Source organism: Dromiciops gliroides, chromosome X, assembly GCF_019393635.1.
Source record: "Dromiciops gliroides isolate mDroGli1 chromosome X, mDroGli1.pri, whole genome shotgun sequence".
NCBI lineage: Eukaryota > Metazoa > Chordata > Mammalia > Microbiotheria > Microbiotheriidae > Dromiciops > Dromiciops gliroides.
The window spans coordinates 79,869,908-79,892,440 of NC_057867.1; the positions used below are offsets into that span (position 1 = coordinate 79,869,908).

General features: G+C 44.1%; 1 protein-coding gene across 1 annotated transcript in view; it reads left to right on the forward strand.

Moving 5' to 3' along the window:
• Nucleotides 1–22,533, forward strand: part of GAB3 (GRB2 associated binding protein 3) — a 135,121-nt gene that overhangs the window by 63,223 nt on the left and 49,365 nt on the right. The window contains exon 2 of the mRNA XM_043974716.1: nt 20,892–21,195. Within this exon, the coding sequence (XP_043830651.1) occupies nt 20,892–21,195 (304 nt within the window). The remainder of the gene's footprint in view (nt 1–20,891; nt 21,196–22,533) is intronic.

Consider the following 22,533-nt stretch of genomic DNA (forward strand, 5'->3'; position numbering starts at 1 on the left):
AAGTTATTCCAAGCCTCACACTAATCCCAGTTGTATCTGGCAGGGGCCAGAAGGTCAGCGAACATCAGGTTTCAAGATCACCAGTGGCTATGAGTGGTCCCACCAGTCATGGGGCCAGTGAGCAGTGGGCCGGGAGGCAGGCAGGGAGAGAGAGAGAGAGAGAGAGAGAGAGAGAGAGAGAGAGAAGGGGTGACTTACACAGAGACCAGCAGCCCTCCTGCTCCTGCCTGCTTGGCCTATGTGGCCCAGGCTTTGATTGGGCAGGGAAATGAAAGGCGGGAGGTCAGGGGCCCTCTGAAGGAAAAGATGTCACACTGCTGAAAATCAGCTCTCTCTTCTTGGCGGGAGACCTCCATTGCGCACACTGTCCTTCCACCTACTGTGGGTGTGGATATTAAACTCTAACCTCCTGACTTTTCAAAAGTGGACAGGGAGGATGCACCAGACCAGAGAGTTAGTGGGCCTGGCTATCCTGGAGTCTCACTTCCATTTCTGGTCTGGGTTTGCTCCTGGAGCTCAGGCAAATCACCTCAGCCCTATTTGCTTCAGTATTTCCATCTCTCACATATCTAGGGAGGCAGTGTGGCCTGATGGGTAGAGAACTGGCCTCAGAGCCAGGAAGACCTGGGTTCAAGTTCCTCCTCTGAGACTACTGGCTGTGTGATCTTGAGTAAGTCACAACTCCTCAGGGCCCCTGGAGAGAAAGTTTCCTATGCCACTGAATTCAGCATATTTTGAACCCCAAAGTGCTTTATTCCCAAGGACCTTGAGAGGAAAGGAGGACAAGTGTTTGGTTATCCCCATTTTACAGATGAGGAAACCAAGACTTTGGAAACTTTACAGCCAAGTAAACAAACCCAGGCCAAACAGCTGCTTCAGATCTCTGACTCGGTGGGCCTTCCTGCTGGAGAGGACCTAGTGGGGCCTTGGGGATATGGGACCTGGGCCCAAGTCCCACCTGTGACCCTGAACAGGGGCCACAACAGTTTATCTCTCTGAATTTCAATCTGTGCGTCTATAAAATGGGCCCCCAAATATCTGTACTCCAACCTGGGAGAAGGGAAGAGATGGGTGCAAGAGAATGTTTGAAAAGTGTTTGGCAGACCTGAAAGCACCAGATAAACAGCAGCTGTTCCTTCTTTTCCTTCTCTCTTTCTCTCTTCTTCCCTTTCCCTTCCTTCTTCACTCCCTCCCTCCCTCCCTCCTTTCCTTCCTTCCTCCCTCCCTTCCTTCCTTCCTTCCTTCCTTCCTTCCTTCCTTCCTTCCTTCCTTCCTTCCTTCCTTCCTTCCTTCCTTCCTTCCTTCCTTCCTTCCTTCCTTCCTTCCTTCCTTCCTTCCCTCCTCCCCTCCCTCCCTCCCTTCCCTCCTTCCTTCCTTCCACCCTCCTGCCCTCCCGAACCCAGACCTTTTCTGACTGCAAGTCCCACAGTGTTCACTGTGCCCTGCCTGCCACATGGCTTCTCCACATTCCCATACCATCTCTTATTCAAACAACATTCACTTGTTGGCCTCAGAGATTATCTTCAGCCTTTTGCTATTCTAGCTAAACGTTAGGCAGCTCTGACTGTGTTTGGACTGACAGGGAAAGATCTGAGGAGTCATTGATGGGCATGGCTGCCAGCCAAGACTCTCAACCCGAAAGGCTCTAGGAGGTAACCCAGGTTTGTTAATAGGTTCAACATTTTTGTCATTCAGCCTTTTCAGTCCTGTCTGACTCTCCGTGACCCCGTTTGGGGTTTTCTTGGCAGAGATACTGGAATATCTTGCCATTTCCTTCTCCAGCTCATGTTACCAATGAAGAAACCAAGGCAGAGAGGGTTAACAGACTTGCCCAGGGTCACACACAGCTAGTGCATAGCCTCAGGGTTTCTAAATTAGCTCCAAGCATTAGACCAAAGTTTTCTTAAGGTTTATATAGTTTCCAGTTCCATCCCAGGAAAGGATTCAGAATTTACGGCTGCCAAAAAAGGCAAAGGGCTTTACAGCAGCCCAAGGAAGGTAAAGATTTACATTCTGCTGGAATTTATGGTAGACTAATTGAGAGGAAGGAGCTAACTCTAAGGAAAAATGACATCAAATCAAGCTGTAAATTGATCAACAAATGCTGAGTGGAGTCTGGGATTTCCAACCAGCATATGGCTATGATAAAACTGAGCCCCCCTGTCCAGTTTCTTATCTGGATGAAAATAATTGAAAGCTTCATCTAATTAGCATACCAGAAGGAAAGCCTCTGCCAGTTGATTTTCCTTACAAATGAAGCCAAATAGAAAAAAGCTGCAAACCTAATGGAACACATTTCTATCGCCATCCCCCTCCCCTTGCCCTTTTTGGCATGCTTGAGGGGCAAAGGTCCTACCATTGGCGTTGCTGGATTGATATAAAGGGCTGGTCTGGTGGGCTACTCAGACAACCAGCTCTTCGCACCCATAGTGTTAGACAGTGTCTATTCCCCCCCAGGCCTGCCAGCGTTGGCTTTTTGCCATTTTGGGGGTCGTTGTTGGCATTCTAGAAGGAATGAGATGATGTCTTAAGATTATCTTTGCATTAACCCTCCCCTTAAAAAACCCCAAACCAAACCATTCATCTGCTAAGGGAAGACCAAGCCAGCTAAGTCAGAGAGGCTGACTTAGGTCCTGGGCAGAGAGAGGACTGAATCTTATGACAACGGTAGCTCTCCAAGACTGTTTCCTAAGTGGCAGAGGCATTGTGATCTGGGGCAATCCTTGGGGGAGAAAGCCCCTACTTTATTTTGTTTTCAAACAGTTGTATTATTTATAAGCCAGTAGCTAAACCCCAAGCACTAATTTCCTAGACACCCTAATTCCCCAGTCTGCTGACTGTTCCATTGTCCCTTAAACTTAAAAAAACATTTTATTGATGCCTTTTGTTTTTAAATTACAGTCATTTCCTTATATACCCTTTCCCCCACTAAATGAGTCCTCTCTCTAACAAAGCCAAATCCCTTGACACAGTGGTCCTGTCTGACAGTGTATAGAACACTCAACACCCATAATTCTCCCAACCCCCCTACAAAAGAGCCCATGCATTTTAACTAAGCAAAAGTCAACAAATGGACCCAACTCTGTGCCCAAAGTCAGCCGAAGCACCATTCTCTTGGACCCTGTTTTCTATGTGCTCTGAGTGAACAGAGACTTCGAGAATTGGTCTAATCTCATTTTACAGGGAAGGAAACTGAGGCTCAGGAAGGGGAAAGGACGCGTCCACACTGTTACAAAGCCAAGCTACTTTGTCTCCCAGTCCAGGGCTTTTCCCCTTGATCTCTCCTCTTTCCCCGACATAGTTGTAGCCAATGATACTCAGAGGGCGTCCTTGTCTTGTGTCACTTCAGGTTTTTGTTTTTCACCCAGTTTTTCTCACAGACCTCTCATTGTACAGAAGAGGAAATGGAGGCTTGGAGAAGAGGAGGGATTTGCTCAGGGACACACAGTGGCCCAGACCTGACTCAACCTCAGGGGGCTCCTGATTCTTAATCCAGAGCCCATTTCTGAACCCCCCATAAGGGGAATCTGGTGGCACTGGGGGAAAGCAGGGTAAGAAGGGGTATCTAAAGAAAGAAAAGTGAGTGGAAACAATAATAGCTCCCGGGCTTCTCCTTTCTTTCCCCCCCTCCCCACAGTCTCATGACATAGCTGTTGCCTGGAGCCCACAACCTCTGGGCCTTCCTGTGGCCTGTTTGCACCATCACACTCTCCCTTCCTCCTTTCTGTCTTCACTGTCTCAGGCTCTGCTTTCTGCCCCTCCATGTCTTGGAATCCTCTGGTTCCTTTGTCTTGTAGAATTTGTGACCCCTTAAATAGGAGGCAGGGTTGGGGGGAGAGGTTTTATTTGCATGGTAATTAGCATGGCCTGGAAGCCTCTGGAGATCCAGAATTGGTCACTCCTGGAAAGGGGGCTAGGATGGGGTACAGGAGACCCTGACCACAGAGGCAGGGACTCTCCTAGCCATACCTGCTCAAGGCCAGGCAGAAGCAGGGCACTGTCTCCCTCTGTGTGACTGCCACAGTGTCAAGGTAAGGGCCACGAGATGGGCTCAGAGCAAGACCTACCTTCATGACTGAGGAGGGGCCTCATTTCTAGAGTGAGCTATGACTTGCTGATGGCCTAGAGCATGTGGAGTGTGTGTGTGTGTGTGTGTGTGTGTGTGTGTGTGTGAAATCAAAGGTATGCATAGATGGCAGCAGGATCCTAGACTTTAAAAGAAAGTCCCCCCCGCCCCCCAATTACTCGGAAAAATTATTTTCAACATTCTTTTTTTAAAACTTTGAGTCCCAAATTCTTTCCCTCTTCACTCCCTTCCCTGAAAAGGTAAGCAATCTGATTTAGGTTATACATGTGCAGTCATATAAAACATATGTCCATATTAATCATTTTGTGGAAGAAAAGTCAAACCAAAAAAAAAGAAGAAAAAAAAGAAAGTTAAAAATAGTATGCTTGGTCTGCATTCAGAGTCCTTCAGAATTGTTTTGGATCACTGTATTGCTGAGAATAGCTAAGTCGTTCACAGTTGTCCATTGTACAACACTGTTGTTACTATGTACATTGTACACTGGTTCTGCGCACTTCACTTTGCATCAGTTCATGTAAGCCTTTGCAGGTTTTTCTGAAATCAGCTTGCTCATTTTTTCTTTCTTTGTTTTTTTTTTTTAGTGAGGCAATTGGGGTTCAGTGACTTGCCCAGGGTCACACAGCTAGTAAGTGTTAAGTGTCTGAGGCCAGATTTGAACTCAGGTACTCCCAACTCCAGGGCCGGTGCTCTATCCACTGTGCCACCTAGCTGCCCCAGCTCATTGTTTCTTATAGCACAATATTAGTCTATCACAATCATATACCACAAATTGTAGGGCATATGGGATGTTCAGGACGACTAGCACTGCTGGTATGAAGGCTTGCTATGCCCATTTCAGGGCTACTCATCCACCTTTGGTGTGCACTTGTCACCCAATGCTGACCTGTGGCTCCAAGAAGCTTTAGTACATGCAGCAGCAACATCCCTGGTAAAATCATCTTGGTAGATGGGCTAAACCAGTTTGAGGTAAGTGTCAAGTGTCTGAATCCAGATTTGAACTCAGGTAGTCCTGAATCCAGGGATGATGCTCTGTCCACTGGTGCCACCTAGCTGCCCCCTATTCTTCATTAATGTTGCAGACTTCTTGAAGAACTCTTCCTCCAGTTAGATTTATCTAAAACCAAGAGAGGGATAGTATCATGATTATATTGCTGTCTATGTCTTGTTTTATGGGGGGACTTGCGATCTGGTTTGGGGGACTAGCTCACTCAAAGAATCGGATCATCATGAATCTTGTAAAATAAAGAAATTTATCAGGAGAGGAACATATGGCCAGGGAACAGATTACCTGGGTGAGTGTCCCACTGCAATAAGAGAAGACCTGTCTTTTGTATCTTTACAAAGTAAAGGGAGGGATTTTGGAATAACGGGGTATCTGTAAGATATCTTGGGTATCATCTTGAAGATCTTGATATTGCTTATCAGCTTCATGCTCTGTTACATCTTTCCCTTGAAAAAGTTTTAAGGATTCCTTTGGGGTTGGGATCTTTAGGTTTCTTTGGGTACCACTGCATTCCCATAACAGACTTTATGAATTTGGATGCTAAGGCATTCAGGGCATATACATTTATTACTGATACTAGTTTGTTGTTTATGGTTTCTTTCAACATAATGTAGTTTTCCTGTTTATCCCTTTTAATTAATTAATTAATTTAATTTTGGGGGCAGGGCAATGAGAGTTAAGTGACTTGCCCAGGGTCACACAGCTAGTAAGTGTCAAGTGTCTGGGGCCAAATTTGAACTCAGGTCCTCCTGAATCCAGGGCTGGTGTTCTATCCACTGCACCACCTAGCTGCCTCCCACCCAGATTGACTGTTTTTGCTATTCAACACCTCAATTCCCATAGTCAATTTTCCCCTCTTATTGGAGGGCAGAGCACTAAACTCCTCCCAAAGCCTTCCTTTCTAAAAGGCTGGATCTGTATTTTTCAGATAACTCTCTACTGTTCATCAGCTTGGTTTTCACTTCACAAAACATCATACCTCCTCGTGGTCACCCACTTCTTCCTTCCTTTCTGTGAATTGTCTTCCCCCATTAGATTGTAAACTCCTTGAGGGCAGGGATTGTCTTTCTTTTTCTTATTTCTATCCCCAGCACTTAGTACAGTGTCTGGCACCTAGTAGATGCTTAATGTTTTTTTTTAAAATTGAATTGGTTGTGTCTAATGCAGAAATTTGTTTTACTTGACTATACACGTTTGTAACAATTTTGTTTTTCTTGTTTTCTTAATGTCTGGGGGAGGAGGAGGTGAAAGAGAAAGAGAATCAAGAACTGAAAAGAAAACAAAATTGTTTTGTTTTTTTTTAAAGAATGAGTTGAACATTCAGTACCCATTGCAGAAAGATGACACAGCCAGCAATGTTAGAGTTAGCACCAGTTGCTAGTAACATACAAGAGTGACTTTGGAGAATTTGGGGGACACAGAAGCTGCACAAGTTGATAAGTTTAAGAAGAAACAATTAAAAAAGATTGTTTAGCAGGGCAGTCGGTTATTAGAGAACTGTTTGGATGAACACTTCACATAGTTCAGAATATTGCTCAACTGAACAAGAGGAGAAGGGGTTAGATTCAGATTGAGGAGCATGGAAAAGAAACCTGAGAGCGCCCAGTTTATGGAATTGGGGACATCAGGGTCCTTGGTATACCAAGATGCAAAAGTATTAGCCACTGTGTAGTGGTTTCTATTGTGGTGCTCCTAACTATTAAGCATAACAATAAAGACAAGAACCTCTTAGTGAGGTATTTATTTCTTTCCTCCCCCTTTTTTTCTTTTTTGCGGGGCAATGGGGGTTGTGACTTGCCCAGGGTCACACAGCTAGTAAGTGTCAAGTGTCTGAGGCCACATTTGAACTCAGGTCCTCTTGAATCCAGAGCCGGTGCTTTATCCACTGTGCCACCTAGCTGCCCCAGTATTTCTTTTAAAAATTGCTTATTATTTTTATTTTTCAGTTAACAAGCATTAATATATCAATAAAATCTTTATTTCCCCATTGAAAAAATAAATAAAAATAAGAATAAGTCTATAATACATAGTTATATATTGGAAAAATAAATTCTCACATTCACCATATCTGAAAATATCTTCCTGCATTTTAAATTCATCACCTTTCTGTCACCTTTATTCTTTTGGACTCAAGGTTTATCATTGCCTTGATCAGAGTCCTAAAAGTTTCCAGAGATTTTTTTCTCTATAATGTTGTTATCATCATATAGATTGTTCTGTTTCTACCCACTTTGCTCTGCATTAGTTCATAGAGGTCTTCCTGGTCTCCTTTGAAATTGTCCATTTCATCATTTCTTATGACACAATAATATTTGATTACATGTATATACCATAATTTGTTTAGTCATTCCTCTATAGGAGAGCACCACTTTAGTTTTCAATTTTTGGCTACCATGGAAAGAAAGGCTATAAGTATTTTGGTCCATATAATTTTCCTCCTTTGATTTCTTTGGCATATAGGTAACTCTATGGGCTTAAATTCAAATTACTTTCCAGAATAGTTGGACCAATGTACAGCCTTACTAACAATGCATTAATGTGCCCATTTTCTCAGAGCCCCTAGGTGGTGCTGCAGTGGATAGTATGCTGGGCCTGCAGTCAGGAAGACCTAAATTCAAATTGAACCTCAAACATTTACTAGCTGTGTAGCCCATAGCAAGTTGCTTAACCTCTGTTTGCCTCAGTTTCCTCAACAGTAACATGGGGATAATAATAGCACTTACCTCCCAGAGTTGTTGTGAGGATCAAATGAAACTATTTGTAAAGTGCCTGACATTTAGTAAGCACTATATAAATGCTAGCAATTTATTATCACTTTCCTTTTTTGTCATCTTTGCCAGTGTGATTGGTGTGAAGTGGTACTTCAGAGTTGTTTTAATTTGCACTTCTCTATTTGTAATTTAGAGAACTTTTTTCATGATTGTTGATAGCTTGATGTTTTTCCTTCAGGAATTGAGTGTTCATACATATCCGTTGGCTATTTTTCTAATGGGGAATGGCTCTTAGTCTTTTAAATTTGAACCAGTCCGTACTAGCTGCAGTCACAAAGTACAAAGGGGCCAGGCAGCTGTAGTGATTCCAGTGGAAGCTAAGGTGGGTTCTCAGTTGTTGTAACTCAGATCTGACCCAGGGCCATCCTTTAAAAGAGGGGACCCTGTTTCCCACACTTGGAAAAGCTTAGATATGAGATTTTAGAGATTTTTCTGGGATTTTACTCCAAAGTGACAATATAACCAAAACAAGAATGTGACCCATCTAGGGTCGGGCTGTCCAGGGTTGAATCCATTCTCCATGAACCCAGAATCTTAAATTTTTTTTTTAATTTATGGAATAAAACAAGCATTTCCAGCAAAAAAAAATAATCAGTTCTTTATATGTTTTGGAAATGAGACCCTTTACCAGATAAACTTGTTGCTAAGATTTTTCTTAGTTATTTTTCATCTAATTTTTACTATGTTCATTTTTTTGTTTTATAGATTTCATATAATAAAACTGTCCATTTTATCTTGTATAAGCCTCCCTGTCATTTGTTTAGTCATTAAATATCTGTATGTGGCCTAATGCCTTATCTATAGGTCTGAAAGATAATTTCTTCTAATTTTTTTATGATGTGACCATTTATATCTAGGCTATGTATCCATTTGGGGCTTATTTTCATGAGTGGTGTGAGGTGTTGGTCTAAACCTAATTGCTGTCAGACAGACTAAACCAGGTAGGGAACAAGCACCAGGCCTCAGTTCTGTCAGTGAGTTAGGGGGCTGTCTACCTCAAGCATATGAAGACTTCTCCTAGTGGAATGGGTGGATAAGAACAATTTGTTTGAATGGCCATGAAGGGGGCTAAAGCAGTCTCTGTGTATCACTTAGAGCTTTTTCAGAAATTGAAGATGCCAGCATCATCCACTGCATCTCTGGCCATGGTCAGTCATTTTTACTTTTGTTTTGCCTCTGGAGGAGAGAGCGAGGCTGATGGCTTTGTGCAGCTCTGCTTCACTTAAATCCCAATTCACATACAAGTCAAGACATCATCCATGATGGCAATGGTCCTCTTTGAGAATGAAGGACTAACCACAACAGAATTGCTGTCAGACTGATGTACAGTTTTCCTGGTAGTTTTTGGCAAATAGTGAATCCTTCCTCAGTAACTTGGGATCTTTGAGTTGATCAAACATTATACTGTTGCAATAAATTTTGAACCTAATCTGTTCCATTGATCAACTTCTCTCTCTTTTTTAAACTAATACCAAATTGTTTTAGTGATTACTGCTTTCTAAGTTTGAGACCTGGTAGTGACAGATCTTCCTTGTTTCCACGGTTTTTCAGAACTTTTTTGAGATTCTTGACCTTTGTTCCTCCATATAAATTTTGCTATTATTTTTCTAAGTCTATAAAATATTCCTTTTGGAATTTGAATGATATAGCATTGAATAAATAAATTTAGGCAGTGTCATCAATTTAATATATTGGTTCATCCTACCCATGGGCAAGTGATGTCTTTCTAATTTTTATGGTCTGTCTTTATTTCTGCAAATAGTGTTTTATAGTTAGATTCATATACTCCCTTGGTAGATACACTCCCAAATACTTTATACCTTCTGTAGTTATTTTCAGTGGAATTTTTCTTTCTCATTATTCCAGGGATTTCTCATCAAGGCCCCCATCAAATGAAGTCAGCTAGATATCTGGGGATAGAGGTCTCTGGTGCAAACAAACAGGTTTATTGAAAAGTGGCATGGGTTTTCTGTCACCATCTTAGTAGTGAGGTGGCATTGGACAAAAATGGTTAGGTGCTGGTTGCTTTTAGGACTTAAGGGAAAATAATAAAGTTTGGTATAAGGATGCAATGATAGGGTTATGATAGTCAAAGCACAGAATTGGAGAATTGGTAGGAACCCCAGTGGTCATCTAGTACATCCCATATCCCAAAGGAATTGCTTCTCTAATATGAAGGAAGTAGTGATTCACTCTCTATGGGAAAACCTGCCAGACAGCCCATCCCACCCTGGCATAGTTAAAATTAGTGTGTGTTTGTTTTATGCTAATTCTCATCTCCCTTCCATATCATAGCCAGCTTTCAGGTCCTCCTGAGGCTAACCTTATCCCGTTCTTTCAGCCCATTCTCATATGAAAATGACTCAAGGCACTTTCCCATCCTGGTTGCCCTGCTCTGTGCACTCTCCAGATTATCAATATCCTTTTTTTTTTTGCTGGGCAATGAGGGTTAAAGTGACTTGCCCAGGGTCACACAGGTAGTAAGTGTGAAGTGTCTGAGGCTGGATTTGAACTCAGGTCCTCCTGAATCCAGGGTCAATGCTTTATCCACTGCACCACCTAGCTGCCCCCTATCAATGTCCTTCTTAAACTGTTTTACCCTGAACTGTACATATGACTCCAGATGAGGTCTGCGCAAGAAAGTACATCTGAATTCTTGTCCCCTGTTTCTAGAAGCTTGGCCTCCTTCATGTGGCCCAAGTTTGTGTTAACTTTTTGGCCACCCTGAGACTGAGTGAGTTTGCAGTTTACGAAAGCCTCCAGATCTTTTTTTAGACCAACTCCTGCTTAGCCAGGCTTCCCTCATCCCATGTAGGCATCCCTCAGAGATATTGCAGGTTTGGTTCTAGACCACACAATAAAGTGAATATCACAATAAAGCATGTCACGTGAACTTTTTGCTTTCCTAGTGCATATAAAAGTTATGTTTGCACTATTCTGTAGTCTTTTAAGTGTGCAAAAGTATAATGTCTAAAAATACATCCCTTAATTTAAAAATATTTTATTGCTAAAAAAATGCCTTCAGCCAGTCATAATCTTTTTGCTGGTGGAGAGAGTCTTACTTTGATGTCAGTGTCTGCTGACTGATCAGGGTGGTGGTTGCTGAAGGTTGTGGTGGCTGTGGCAATTTCTTAAAATAAGAACAATGAAGTTTGCCACAGCAATCGACTCTTACTTTCACTTGAACACATAGAGACCATTGGGGAAGCTAGGTGGCACAGTGGATAAAGCATTGAAGTCAGGAGAACCTAAGTTAAAATCTGGCCTCAGGCAATTACTAGCTGTGTGATCCTGGGCAAGACACTTAACCCTGATTGCCTCAAACATCTGGGACCATCTCTAGTCATCCTGAGATATATCTTGCCACTGGACCCAGATGACACTGGACTGGAGGAGAGAGTGAGGCTGGTGACTTTGCACAGCCCTCACTTAAATCCCATTTACTGCAAATCATGGCATCACCTCCCAGTGTCATGGTCCTCTTTGAGAATGAACAGAGGCCATTGTAGAGTTATGAATTGGCCTGATTTCAGTGTTGTTGTGTCTCAGGCAATAGGGAGACCTAAGGAGAAGCAGAGAGACAGGGGAATGACCAGCTGGTAGAGCTGTCAGAACACACACATTTATTGATTAAGTTCACCATCTTATGTGATGGATGTGGTTTGTGGTGCCCCAAAGCAGTCCCCATCAGAACACCAAAGATCACTGGTCACAGATCCCCATAACATATATAATAATAATGAAAAGTTTGGAATCTTGTGAGAATTCCCAAAATGTGACCCAGAGATACGATGTGAGCATATGCTGTTGGAAAAATTGCGTTGATAGACTTGCTTATTGCAGAGTTGCCACAAACCTTCAATCTGTAAAAACACAATAAAGTAAAACACAATAAAATGAGGTGAGGTGTTCCTGGACTCATGTAGCCACACACGTGACTTTCTAGTTCTCTCAATGGAATTCTAGCCAATGCTTTTGTGTGTTAACATTTATTTGTTTGTTATTCAGTCATCACTTGTGTCTATAGACTTTGTCACTGATAGTGATGTGAAATGGCAAAGGGTCAGCCATAGATCCCTGGGAGCTCCATAGAAAACCTTTCCTTGCCTTGATATGGACATAGTAATTATTACTCTCAGAGGAATTGTATTGACACTGAGTGAATTGTATTGACGCTGAGCTCCTAGCTCTCCATCTTTTCCACAGTCATAATAGGAGGTACTTTCTCAAATGCTTTGCTAAAATCTAGGTAAGCTATATGGACAACATTCCCCTGATCTGCCTGTCATAAGAGAAAATAAGAATAGTTTGGCATAGCCTTTTCTTGATGAGGCCACACTGGCCCTTTGTCATCCCCCACTTCCCTTTCTAGATGTTCACTAACAATGTCTTTAATGATTTGTCCTAGAATTTTCCCAGGAAGCCTAATCAACCTCAATGGCCTCTAGTCTGTGGACTCTATTCTCTTCCATTTTTGCAAATCAGGACCGATAGTCTGTCTCCTAAGGTCAGCCCTCTCCATTTTCCACAGTCTTCCAAACATCATCAACAGGATGACTTAGCTGCCACACCTGCCAGTTCTTTCAAGGCCAGGGAATGGAATTCGTCTGGACCAAGGGACTTGAATTCATCCAAGGCAGCCAAGTCCTCTCTTACTCTTTCTGTCCTGATCTTGGGCATCAACTCTCTGTTCTCCATTTTTCTGTCCTTCATGGTGTCAAGGTGATTCTTCTTCTCTGAGAAAGAGACCAAGAAGCTAAGAATGGCTCATTCCTTTCTGTTGCCAGTTACTTCATTCCCTTAGCACCAAGCAGAGGTCAGAGACTTCCTTAATCCTTCTCTTTTCCCAAGTGGCATCTGTTTGTTGCCCTTGGCTTCCTTAGTCAGCCTCCCTCAGCTTATTGGGAGCTTCAGGGTACCCTGGGAGGAAGTGCTCCACAAGAGGATCTAGGAGATGGGGCAGACCATGCACCATTCCAGCACTGGGTAGTGTTCAGGTCATGTAGCTTTCTTCAGCAACAACTGCTTGGCCAAGCCCAAGGAACCATTCAGTGCTTCTACTTAGACTTTAAGGGGAAGGTAGAGGCAATCGGCAAGTTTTTCTTTTTCTTTTTTGGGGGGAGCGGGGCAATGAGGGTTAAGTGACTTGCCCATGGTCACACAGCTAGTAAGTGTCAAGTGGCTGAGGCCAAATTTGAACTCAGGTCCTCCTGAATCCAGGGCTGGTGCTTTATCCACTTTGCCACCTAGCTGCCCTGGCAGGTTTTGCTTAAGAGCAGGACAGGATGGAGCTTTTCCTGTGTCTGGAATTCATGTGGATTCTTGCTGGTGTTGGACTGAGCTTCACACTGAACAGCCAGTGCTGCAGTCCTCCTTTGGAAGCCATCTGGGCTTCTTCAGGTCTGCTCACAGGCTTCCAAGCAGTAATTCCATGATGCACAGGAAGTAGTAGAGCACACCAATTTTCCTCAAGACCAAGGCTCAGGGTGTGAGAGGGCTCCTCTGGAGAAGAGCCTAGTGCCCCATGAGCTATCATCTGGGATGTAGATATGCCACCACTTCCAAAAGAGTTTGAAAATGACATAAATGTACACTGAAAGGCCCCAGGAGTAGCAATGAGTAGCTGTAATGAGGAGGGCAGAGATGAGGAAATGAGCCTCCCTTTTTTGTTTGTTTGCTTTTATTTATTTATTTTTTTGCAGGGCAATGAGGATTAAGTGACTTGCCCAGGATCATATAGTTAGTAAGTGTCAAGTATCTGAGGCTGGATTTGAACTCAGGTCCTCCTGAATCCAGGGCCGGTGCTTTATCCACTGTGCCACCTAGCTACCCCTGCCTCCCTCCTTTGAATGCAGAGGTGGAAGACTACAGGTATGGAATGGTATATGTCTGGATAGAGAGAATTATTGGGTGTTCCTTCTCCCCTCATGAGCCTGCTTGATTTCAGACACTTGTTATATTGATGCATTTTGGACTTGGGCTATGGCAGACATTCCCTGGCTCCAGATTTTGTTGCCCCTGACAGTGTTTCTGGCTTGATTTCAGACACTTGCTTTCCTTCTATCCTTTCTTCACTCCTTCCTGACACTGTCTTCTACTAACATGCTGACATAACCCAGCTTCTACCTAAGTTGGTGTGTGTGTGAGGGGGCAGTTTTGTTTGTTGTCTCATGCATGGAGAGAGCTGGGACTCCTAACTGGTAGAGATAATGCTGAGTACAATGCTGCATACCTGCTCTACAGGACTCCTGGGGGTAGATTTTAGGACACCTCAGGAAAAACCTGTAAAGAAAGGAGCTCTTGGCAGGCAGGAAAGAGGAAGACTTGGAATGCTAGAGTATATCCCTCTGAGCCTTAGGTGGAAGGAAGCTAGCCTCTATAATGTTCCTGATCTCTTGGGCCTGAAATCCTAGAAACTGCTGAGAGGACTTTCCATATAGGCAGCTGGGTAGTGCTGGCTAGAGCACTGGTCCTGGATTTAGGAAGACTTGAGTTCAAATCCAGCCTCAGACACTTACTAACTGCATGACCTTGGTCAAGTCACTTTTACATCTGTCTGCCTCAGTGTATTCAACTGTAAAATAGGGATAATAATAACACCTCCCTCATAGGGTTGTTGTGAGGCTCAAATGAGATAATACTTATAAGGTACTTAGCACATAGCAGGTACTTCATAAATGCTTATTCCCTTCTCCCCTGGGTGAGATTGTTCTCTTTCCTGGTTTCAGCTAAGATCTTATTTCACTTCTAGCTAAACTGGTGAATGAAATCTAAGACTGCCTTCCTCCTTAAAAGTGACAAGAGGAGCAACTAGGTGGCGCAGTGGATAAAAGCACTGGCCCTGGATTCAGGAGGACCTGAGTTCAAATCGGCCTCAGACACTTGACACATACTAGCTGTGTGACCCTGGGCAAGTCACTTAACCCCATTAGCCCCACCCCCCAAAATGTTTTTTTTTAAAGTGACAAGAAAGAGCGAGCCTTGTATTGAAATGTAGGTGGCCAGTCCCTTACCTGGTGACTGTGAGGCCAGCCAGGGCCAAGGTACCTGACAGGGACCCAGTCAGTAACCCTGAGCCAAGGACCCTAGTATGGGGCTTGTTTCTGCCCCGTCTCCCCAGCTGTTGCCTCTGCCCCTGCCACAACTAGGAAACCTAAAATCTGCCAGGAGGGGAAGCAGGATCTTGGGACCCAAAGCTTGGCCATTCTACTTTCCTCAGAGAGAGGGGTTACCAGGCTAGAATTATATCTGTCTACTCTTTTAAATATTATTACTCTAGGGGATGTGATCAGGTTCAACTAAATTCTGATCTAATTTCTGACTGCTTTGTCATTTTGAGGGGAAGGAGGACCCCAACCTCTATATCCAAGGCATGACCCCTTCCTCACCTAATGCCAGTTCCACAATGAATACAGATAGAGAATAGCAAAGAAAAGTTATTTATCCAAATCATAGCAAAACAGAAACCAGGGAAGGTATACTGTGCATGGACAATACAGAGTGAAGGAGCTCTCCCCTTGGGAGGGAAGTAATAGCCCAACAAGAGAGAGGGTCTTGGATCTCAGCCAAGGGGAAAGTCCTTGCAGTCTCTAGTGTAGCAAGCTGGGAATGGGAATATGATGGAGGCTGTTGGCTCCTCTCAAATCCCAGTCAAAATTCACCAGTCCTTGCCTGCTCCCCTGCTTCAGCTAGCATATTGTCTCTGATGGGGGGCCCAGAGCTAAGGTCATAGCAATCCATGCCACCTGTGGACCATGTCTATTTAGACATTTTTCTTTGTCTGCCTCTGTCTGTTTCTGATTCTCTCTCTCTCTGTGTGTCTCTCCTACTCTCTGTCTGTCTGATTGTCTGTTTCTCTCTCTCTCTCTCTCTCTCTCTCTCTCTCTCTCTCTCTCTCTCTTTTTCTCTCTCTCTCCCCCTCCTTGCTGTCTCTCTCTGTCTCTTTCTTGTCTCTCTGTCTCCAAGCATTGTGTTTTGTCTTAATGATAAAAAACAGTTCCTGCCCTCCAGGAGGGCACACACACACAGAGGTAAATCTGATATGTGACTGCACAATATTTTACAACTATTGTTTTGCAAACCATTTTCTCACATCTCTGTGCTTTCTTTTGGCTAAGATGACCTGGAACCCTTCTGTAGTCTGGCTAGGCCATCCCTGGCATTTCCCAAGCTGACAGCTGCCTTCTCAGATCTCTGTATGCTTCTCTAGGCTTGTCTTGGTTCTCTGCTTTTTTTCTAGTGGGTTGTTTGCAGGACTAGAGATAAGTGGCAAGGGATAGTGCAGAGTGTTCTAATTGTACTCCAAAGAACTCCAGGCTTCTCCAAAGCAACCCAAGCAGTGTGTTAAAGGGACACCATAATGGTGGACAAAGCTGTGTGCATTGTTGCCTGTGTTTCAGCCAGTAGGGACACCCCTGGCTAAAAGTCTGGCTTCTTGTTGGTTTAGAATCGGTCACAGGATACACACAATGATGCAGGAGCTGTAGCCAGTTGATTGTTGTTCTGCCTCAATAGTATGGGTAAGATAATGGCTGTTCATTTATGGTCTTACATTTTGGCACCCTGCTTCTTCTGGGTTGGATAAAACCAGAAGGTTTACAGGAATACACTCTTCTGATTAAGACACAGGCAGTGCAGGAATGGCGATAAGCCGGCCAGCCTCAAAATCAGTAAGACTCAAGTCTGGCCTCAGACACGAACTAGCCACATGAACCTGGGTAAGCCACAGCTTCTCCAAGTAGTAGAGAAGGTGGGGACCTGCATTAGGAGAGGGGCTTTTCCTCACTGTTCCAATTCCTATCCCCCAGCAGAGTTTGATCTGTCAATCACAAATGTAGAAGAAACACCAACATAAGGATAGCTATTACTTCTAGTGATTCTCACACACAGCCTGTTGTGTCACTAAGAGTCCTCTGGGTCCAGCAGCATGAAGCCAGACAATGACAGGAGGCTGCAGAAGGGCTCCCTTAGCAGCAGACCAGGAGGCAAGGCCAAGGGTTGGCAAGATTACTAAGATCAATACAGGAGCTGAAGCAAGGCACCCATCCTTGACTCACTCCCTTTTGCTGGCTGAACATTTTCCCTGCTCTCTGCTCCCTTAATCTTTAGCCTTGGACTGCAGTTTTTACCAGCACCCTGCCCCTTCTAGTGTTTTCTGCACTGGACACAGCCAGGCTTGCAGGGCATGGACTGAAATGGGATTGAGAGCAAACTCTCTGTGACTGGCAAGAGGACACCATGGGGGAGCCATGCTGTGCATGTTACTCCACGGTTTTTCTTTCAGCTTTGCTTACGAGGGCCAAACAAGCAAGGGCATTGCTGAGCTGAAGCTGGGGCTTGTTGCAGCTAGCATCAAGATCAGGACTCAGCAGTGGTTGGGGGGAGGGAGGCTGAATGGATGGGAGGCCAAGAACTGAAGCATTCAGTGCCCTCTGACTGAGCACCTAAATTGGGCTGGAGAAATGCTTGAAATAAGCACCAGGGAAACACCACTGGCTAAAATCCTGCTCAGCCCAATGTTGGCTTTCCTTTAAGGAAACATCTGGAGTCCTGTGAAATCAAGAGAGACTGTGTTTATGGCATTCGCCTGCCTCTCTAGGAGCCTTATCAGACAAAGGAGATGAGATTAGTCTGGCAAGACTTATTTTTAATGAAACCTTGTTGGTTACCAGTGATTACGTCTTCCTTTTCTAAGTGCTGAAAACCCACCTATTTAATATGCTCAAACTTGGCTCTGGATTGATGGGTCTGTACTTTTCCAGTATCCACCCTTTTCCCCTCTGAAAATTGGGATGGCTCTTGCCCATTTCCAGAACCAGGGCTGATGGGTGGAAGTTCCAGGGAGGCAGATTTTTACTTACTCCCATGAGAAACTTCCTAGCCATTCGAGGTATCCGAGAATGGAATGGGCTGTCCATGCCCATCTCCAGCCTCCCATCCTGTGAGGCCTTTGAGCACTTGGTAGGGTTTCTGAGAATCGATGCTCCACCCAGCCTTCCTGCGGGCTTAGGACTTCCATGATGCCCAGATTGCCAGAAGATTTCTGATGGCTCTTTCAAGTCCCATGTCCCACAGTGTCTCTAATGGAATATCTTTGAATCTGAAGACATGGCTTTGTTAGAAGAGCTTGAGTTGTTTTTGAGTTGTTTGTTGAAAGTGCTACTGCTACCTTCCCCTCTATCTTGGGAAGGTGGAGGAACACCGGCAAGATCAGAGGGAGCCAGGTTAGGAAGGGCTTTGAACTCCAGCAAGAGGATTTTATATTTGATCCTGGAGGTGATAGGGAGCCGCTGGAGTTTGAATGGTAGGGTGAGTTCTATCTATGGCTACCTTCAATTGAATATTGTCTCCTGGAGGGTAGGGATGATTTACTTTTTGCTTTTGTATTACCAGTGCCTGGCACACAGTAGGGACTTAATAGATGCTTAGGAGATCGAATGAAATATAAGCAGTGAGGACAGCAGAAGAGCGGTTTAATGCTTGAGAGCCTCTCATTTCTCTCAGCTTACTACTGAGTGTTCCCATTGCCTCCAGCTGATAGCATTCTGTGTGACTATGTCTGGAAAGCCCAGGGATACGCAGAAGGGCCTAGCTGGCTAGTTATTTATTTAACTTTTGTAAATAAAATAAAGGCAAAATAAGGCTAAAAATGCCCTAAAGCTATCCATGATGGCTCAACAACTAGCGGAACAGATCATTACACAAATACACATAAATATCTACTGTGTGCTAGGTTTTGAGCAGCCATGAGCAATCTTGAAAGGATCCCTTCCCCCAAGGGAGAACTCTGCCCCATGGCTGCTGAGGCTGGAGATCTGCCAGGAGATGGCAGAACTAAAGTGGGGCCTGACCAATGGAGAGGATTTGCAAATTTGAAAGGAGTTCAGCTTTCTAGAGGAATCACTAAAGGGGAGCCTTGGCCAGGTCTCCTTTATTCACCCTCCCCATGCACACAGACATACAAGCATACTTTGGCCAGGAGAGAAGCTTGAGAGCTTTGAAGTGTCTGGAGGATTTTGCACCTCCTGTCTTCCCATTAGTATCCTAGCCACATTCCCAGGTCATCTGATAGAAATGTCTTTATCAAGAGCCAAAGACTGATTGGATGCAGATTTGCCATGCTTAAATATGTTTTCTTGAGTACCCCATGGATAGAAGAAAAAGACTTCCAGCAATCTGAAGCTGTTTTCTCTAAATTTGAGCCTATCTTCCCCTGAATTCCATATATACTTGTGGGAGAGTGTGTCACAGACTCTTGGGAGGATGTTCTGTGCCATCTGTTATTACTATGCAATAGTCTCTTCTAAAAGCTATTTCAGGTTAACTAAATTGTTTCTCAACTGATCACCAGTGGGGGCTTGAGCTGCTAGCCCAGGAGGAGCCCTAGAATGCTGAGGGAAAGATGTAGTTAGCAAAGTTCTGGATATTTGGTTCAAGGAAGGAATGAGAGATGAGGTAAGGATGCTCTAAGCTTACAGAGACCATAGCTAGAAATATAGCTTCTTGAAAATCCTCTGTTTCATTAAATATCCATTTCCCTCCCTGAAGAATTATATTCAGTTTTGCTGGGCAGGTTATTTTTGGTTGTAATCCTAGCTCCTTTGCCTTCTGCAATATCATATTCCAAGTCCTTCACTCCTTTAATGTGGAAGTTGCTTAATCTTTTGTGATCCTAACTGTGGCTCCACAACATTTGAATTGGTTTTTTTCTATATACTTGAAGTATTTTCTCTTTGACCTGGGAGTTCTGGAATTTGGCTATAATTTCTTCCTGACCAGTTGTCAAAACCCCTTTCCATCTCTGGGCAGAGAGCTCCCAAAGCTGCTGCTACTGTTGCCACCATAGAATGTGTGGGATCTGGACGGAGAAATGGCACACTGGCCTTTTGTTGACTCTACCACTACAAAAATTTGATTTGAGATGTTATTTTTAAGTTGTTTAGAGGGGAATGCTGAGAGTGTTTAGTTGAGTTGCTGCCTCTAATCCACCATCTTGGCTCCACCCTTCCAGAAGTATAGCTTCTTAAAATGAAGAGAAAAACCATGCATTTTCTAGACCATTTAAAATAAAATTATAAAATTAAAATTGCTAAAAACAGCTTTTAAAAATTAAAGAACATTGTAGTCATACAAAGTTCAAGACTTAACCATATAGGTACAATTTGTTACTTTTGTTATTAACAATCCCTAACTGGTATCAATTTAATCTTAATTAAAACTTGGTCTTATTTCCAGACTTAGTTAATCAAGCTCCATTCTAACTCACCTTATCTTGGGATCCAGCCTCTAGGGCACAAAGATAATATTCCTCTCTTCTTTTGCTCACAGCTGCCAGTAACAGTTTCCCTAATAAATGTCCTATGACTGTGTTAAGTAGAAGTTTCTTGGGACTTTTGTTGTCTGTCTGTCTATCATTTATCTCACTTTCTCCCTTTTTGCATGAGGAAAATATCACCATGAAGAGAAAACCAGTGTCCCATCTTTTGAGAAATTATATACAAGTTTTCATTACCCACCCTGATCAGCAACTGCCTAGCAGCCAGGATTTTTCACAGTGACTATGTCTCTTCCAATATAAAATATCTTAAAACAGAAAACTTCATGACACTTTAATGACAGCTGAAGTGGTCTCTTGGCAAAGCCTTAAAGAATACAGGAATGTATCCCTTTTGACTCACTGATTTATGGGCAGCAGCCAAGCAGACTTCACCTCTGGGGTGGGGGTCTTTAGCCTTCCCTAACTTTCTAAGCCTCTCTTATTCTTTCAAGTCCACAGAGAAGCATCTCTCTAGGTCACTACCAGTTCCAGATATCCCCCTCAAGAAGCTAGATAAGAATATATTCAGGGTACCCCCAAATCCATTTAGGGCATTTACCTCCATGAGCCTTCTGGAGGGAGCTCCAAGGGCAGCTTGATTCTCAGCCAATCAGCAAGCCCCTCCTGATGGGCTACTGGTGCTCTGCATGTGCTTATTGCATAGAATTGAACTCAACACTCACAATCTAACTTGTGTTGGATGTCTCTCTCCAGGCCTGGCGGAAGCGCTGGTTTGTGTTGCGGCATGGTCGGATGAGTGGAAATCCTGATGTTCTGGAATACTATCGGAGTGACCATTCAAAGAAACCCATTCGAGTGATTGACCTGAGTGAGGGTGAGGTGCGCAAGTATGCAGGGCCAGACTTCATCCGGAGGGAATTTCAGAATGACTTTGTGTTTGTTGTCAAGACCATCTACCGTACTTTCTACCTGGTGGCCAAAACGGAAGAAGAAATGCATATCTGGGTGCACAATATCAGCCAGATCTGTAACTTTGGACATGGGACCAACAGCACAGGTGGGCACCTATCCAGGACCTGGCATTATGGTCTAGGAGGAACAGGGTGGGAGAAGGGCCTAATTGTTGGGCTCATCCTAGGGCATGCCTGGGAAGAGGATGCCTTACACATGCTCTGCTGGAAATGAGGGTGTGTCAGAGAACAGGGAAGCCACTAAGGTAGAGAAAGCAAGTGACCATGTGGGTGTGCCCTATAGCTTCCTGCTGGGAGCTGAAGATATGCAGGAGGGGAGGGGAGGGAGGATGGAGGCACTGCAGGAGGTGAGTGGGAATGAAGGTCCCACAGGAGCATTTGCACAGCCTTTGCCAACGGTCAGGAATGTTGTTTAGGAGGAGATGAGGGAGCACATTTCCAGTTGGCTGACTCTCATCTCAGGAGTATTCTCAGGGGATCCCATCCACTAGCACACATCTCTCCTCCTCTCCTCCTTCTCCTCTGGCCAGCTTGTCCACATCTGTCCACAGCTCCTTCCTAGCAGGTATTCTTAGCTTTCAGGGGATCTGTGATCTATCTTGTTTGGTTTTTTAAAAACAGCATTGATAATGATTTCAATAGAACTTCTTTCCTTTGTCATCCCATGCATTTTGTTCTCTACATTTACAAATATGATTCTGAAAAGGGTACACAGGCTTCACCCGATGATGGGAAGAATCCATGCCCAACCCAAAGGCTAAGAAACCCTGGCCCCAAAGAATATCTAGATATCCAGCAGAATGGATGCTTGAGCCCTTTTGTGTTTGGGGCACTGGGCGCCCATTACCCTGCACTCTTGTTACATACTTGCCTCCTTTCCTTTTACAGGTGGCACACACGTGTACTCCCTCTGATGTGTGTGCTACTTGGCTCAGATCACCACTCATAGCATGATGCCACCTACTTCTACCTACCATCACTCTGCAAGTCACACACTTAGCTCTATGTGCCAAGGTACATAGAAGACTCTTTATAAATCCTTGTTGACTGACTCCCAAACCAACATCAAGCCCTGACCTCCATTCTGATTGTCTGCTCAAAATTGACACATCCAACATGGAACTCAATATATTTCTCTCCAAATTTCTCTATTTCTGTTGAGGGCAGCACTCTCCTTCCAGGCACCCAGGTCATCCTGGAGTCCTCCTTCTCCCTCCACCTTCACATCCACTTATTCTCCTTCTACAATGTCTCTCATGTCTACTCCCTTATCTACACTCACCCAGACAGCATCCTGGGGGAAGCCCTCATCTCCTCTCCCCTGGATTATTGCCCCAGCTTCCCAATTGGTTTTCTTGCTTCAAGTCTCTCCCTGTTCCAATTCATTGGTTTCAAACTTCTATTCGGAAAGCATAGGTCTGCCC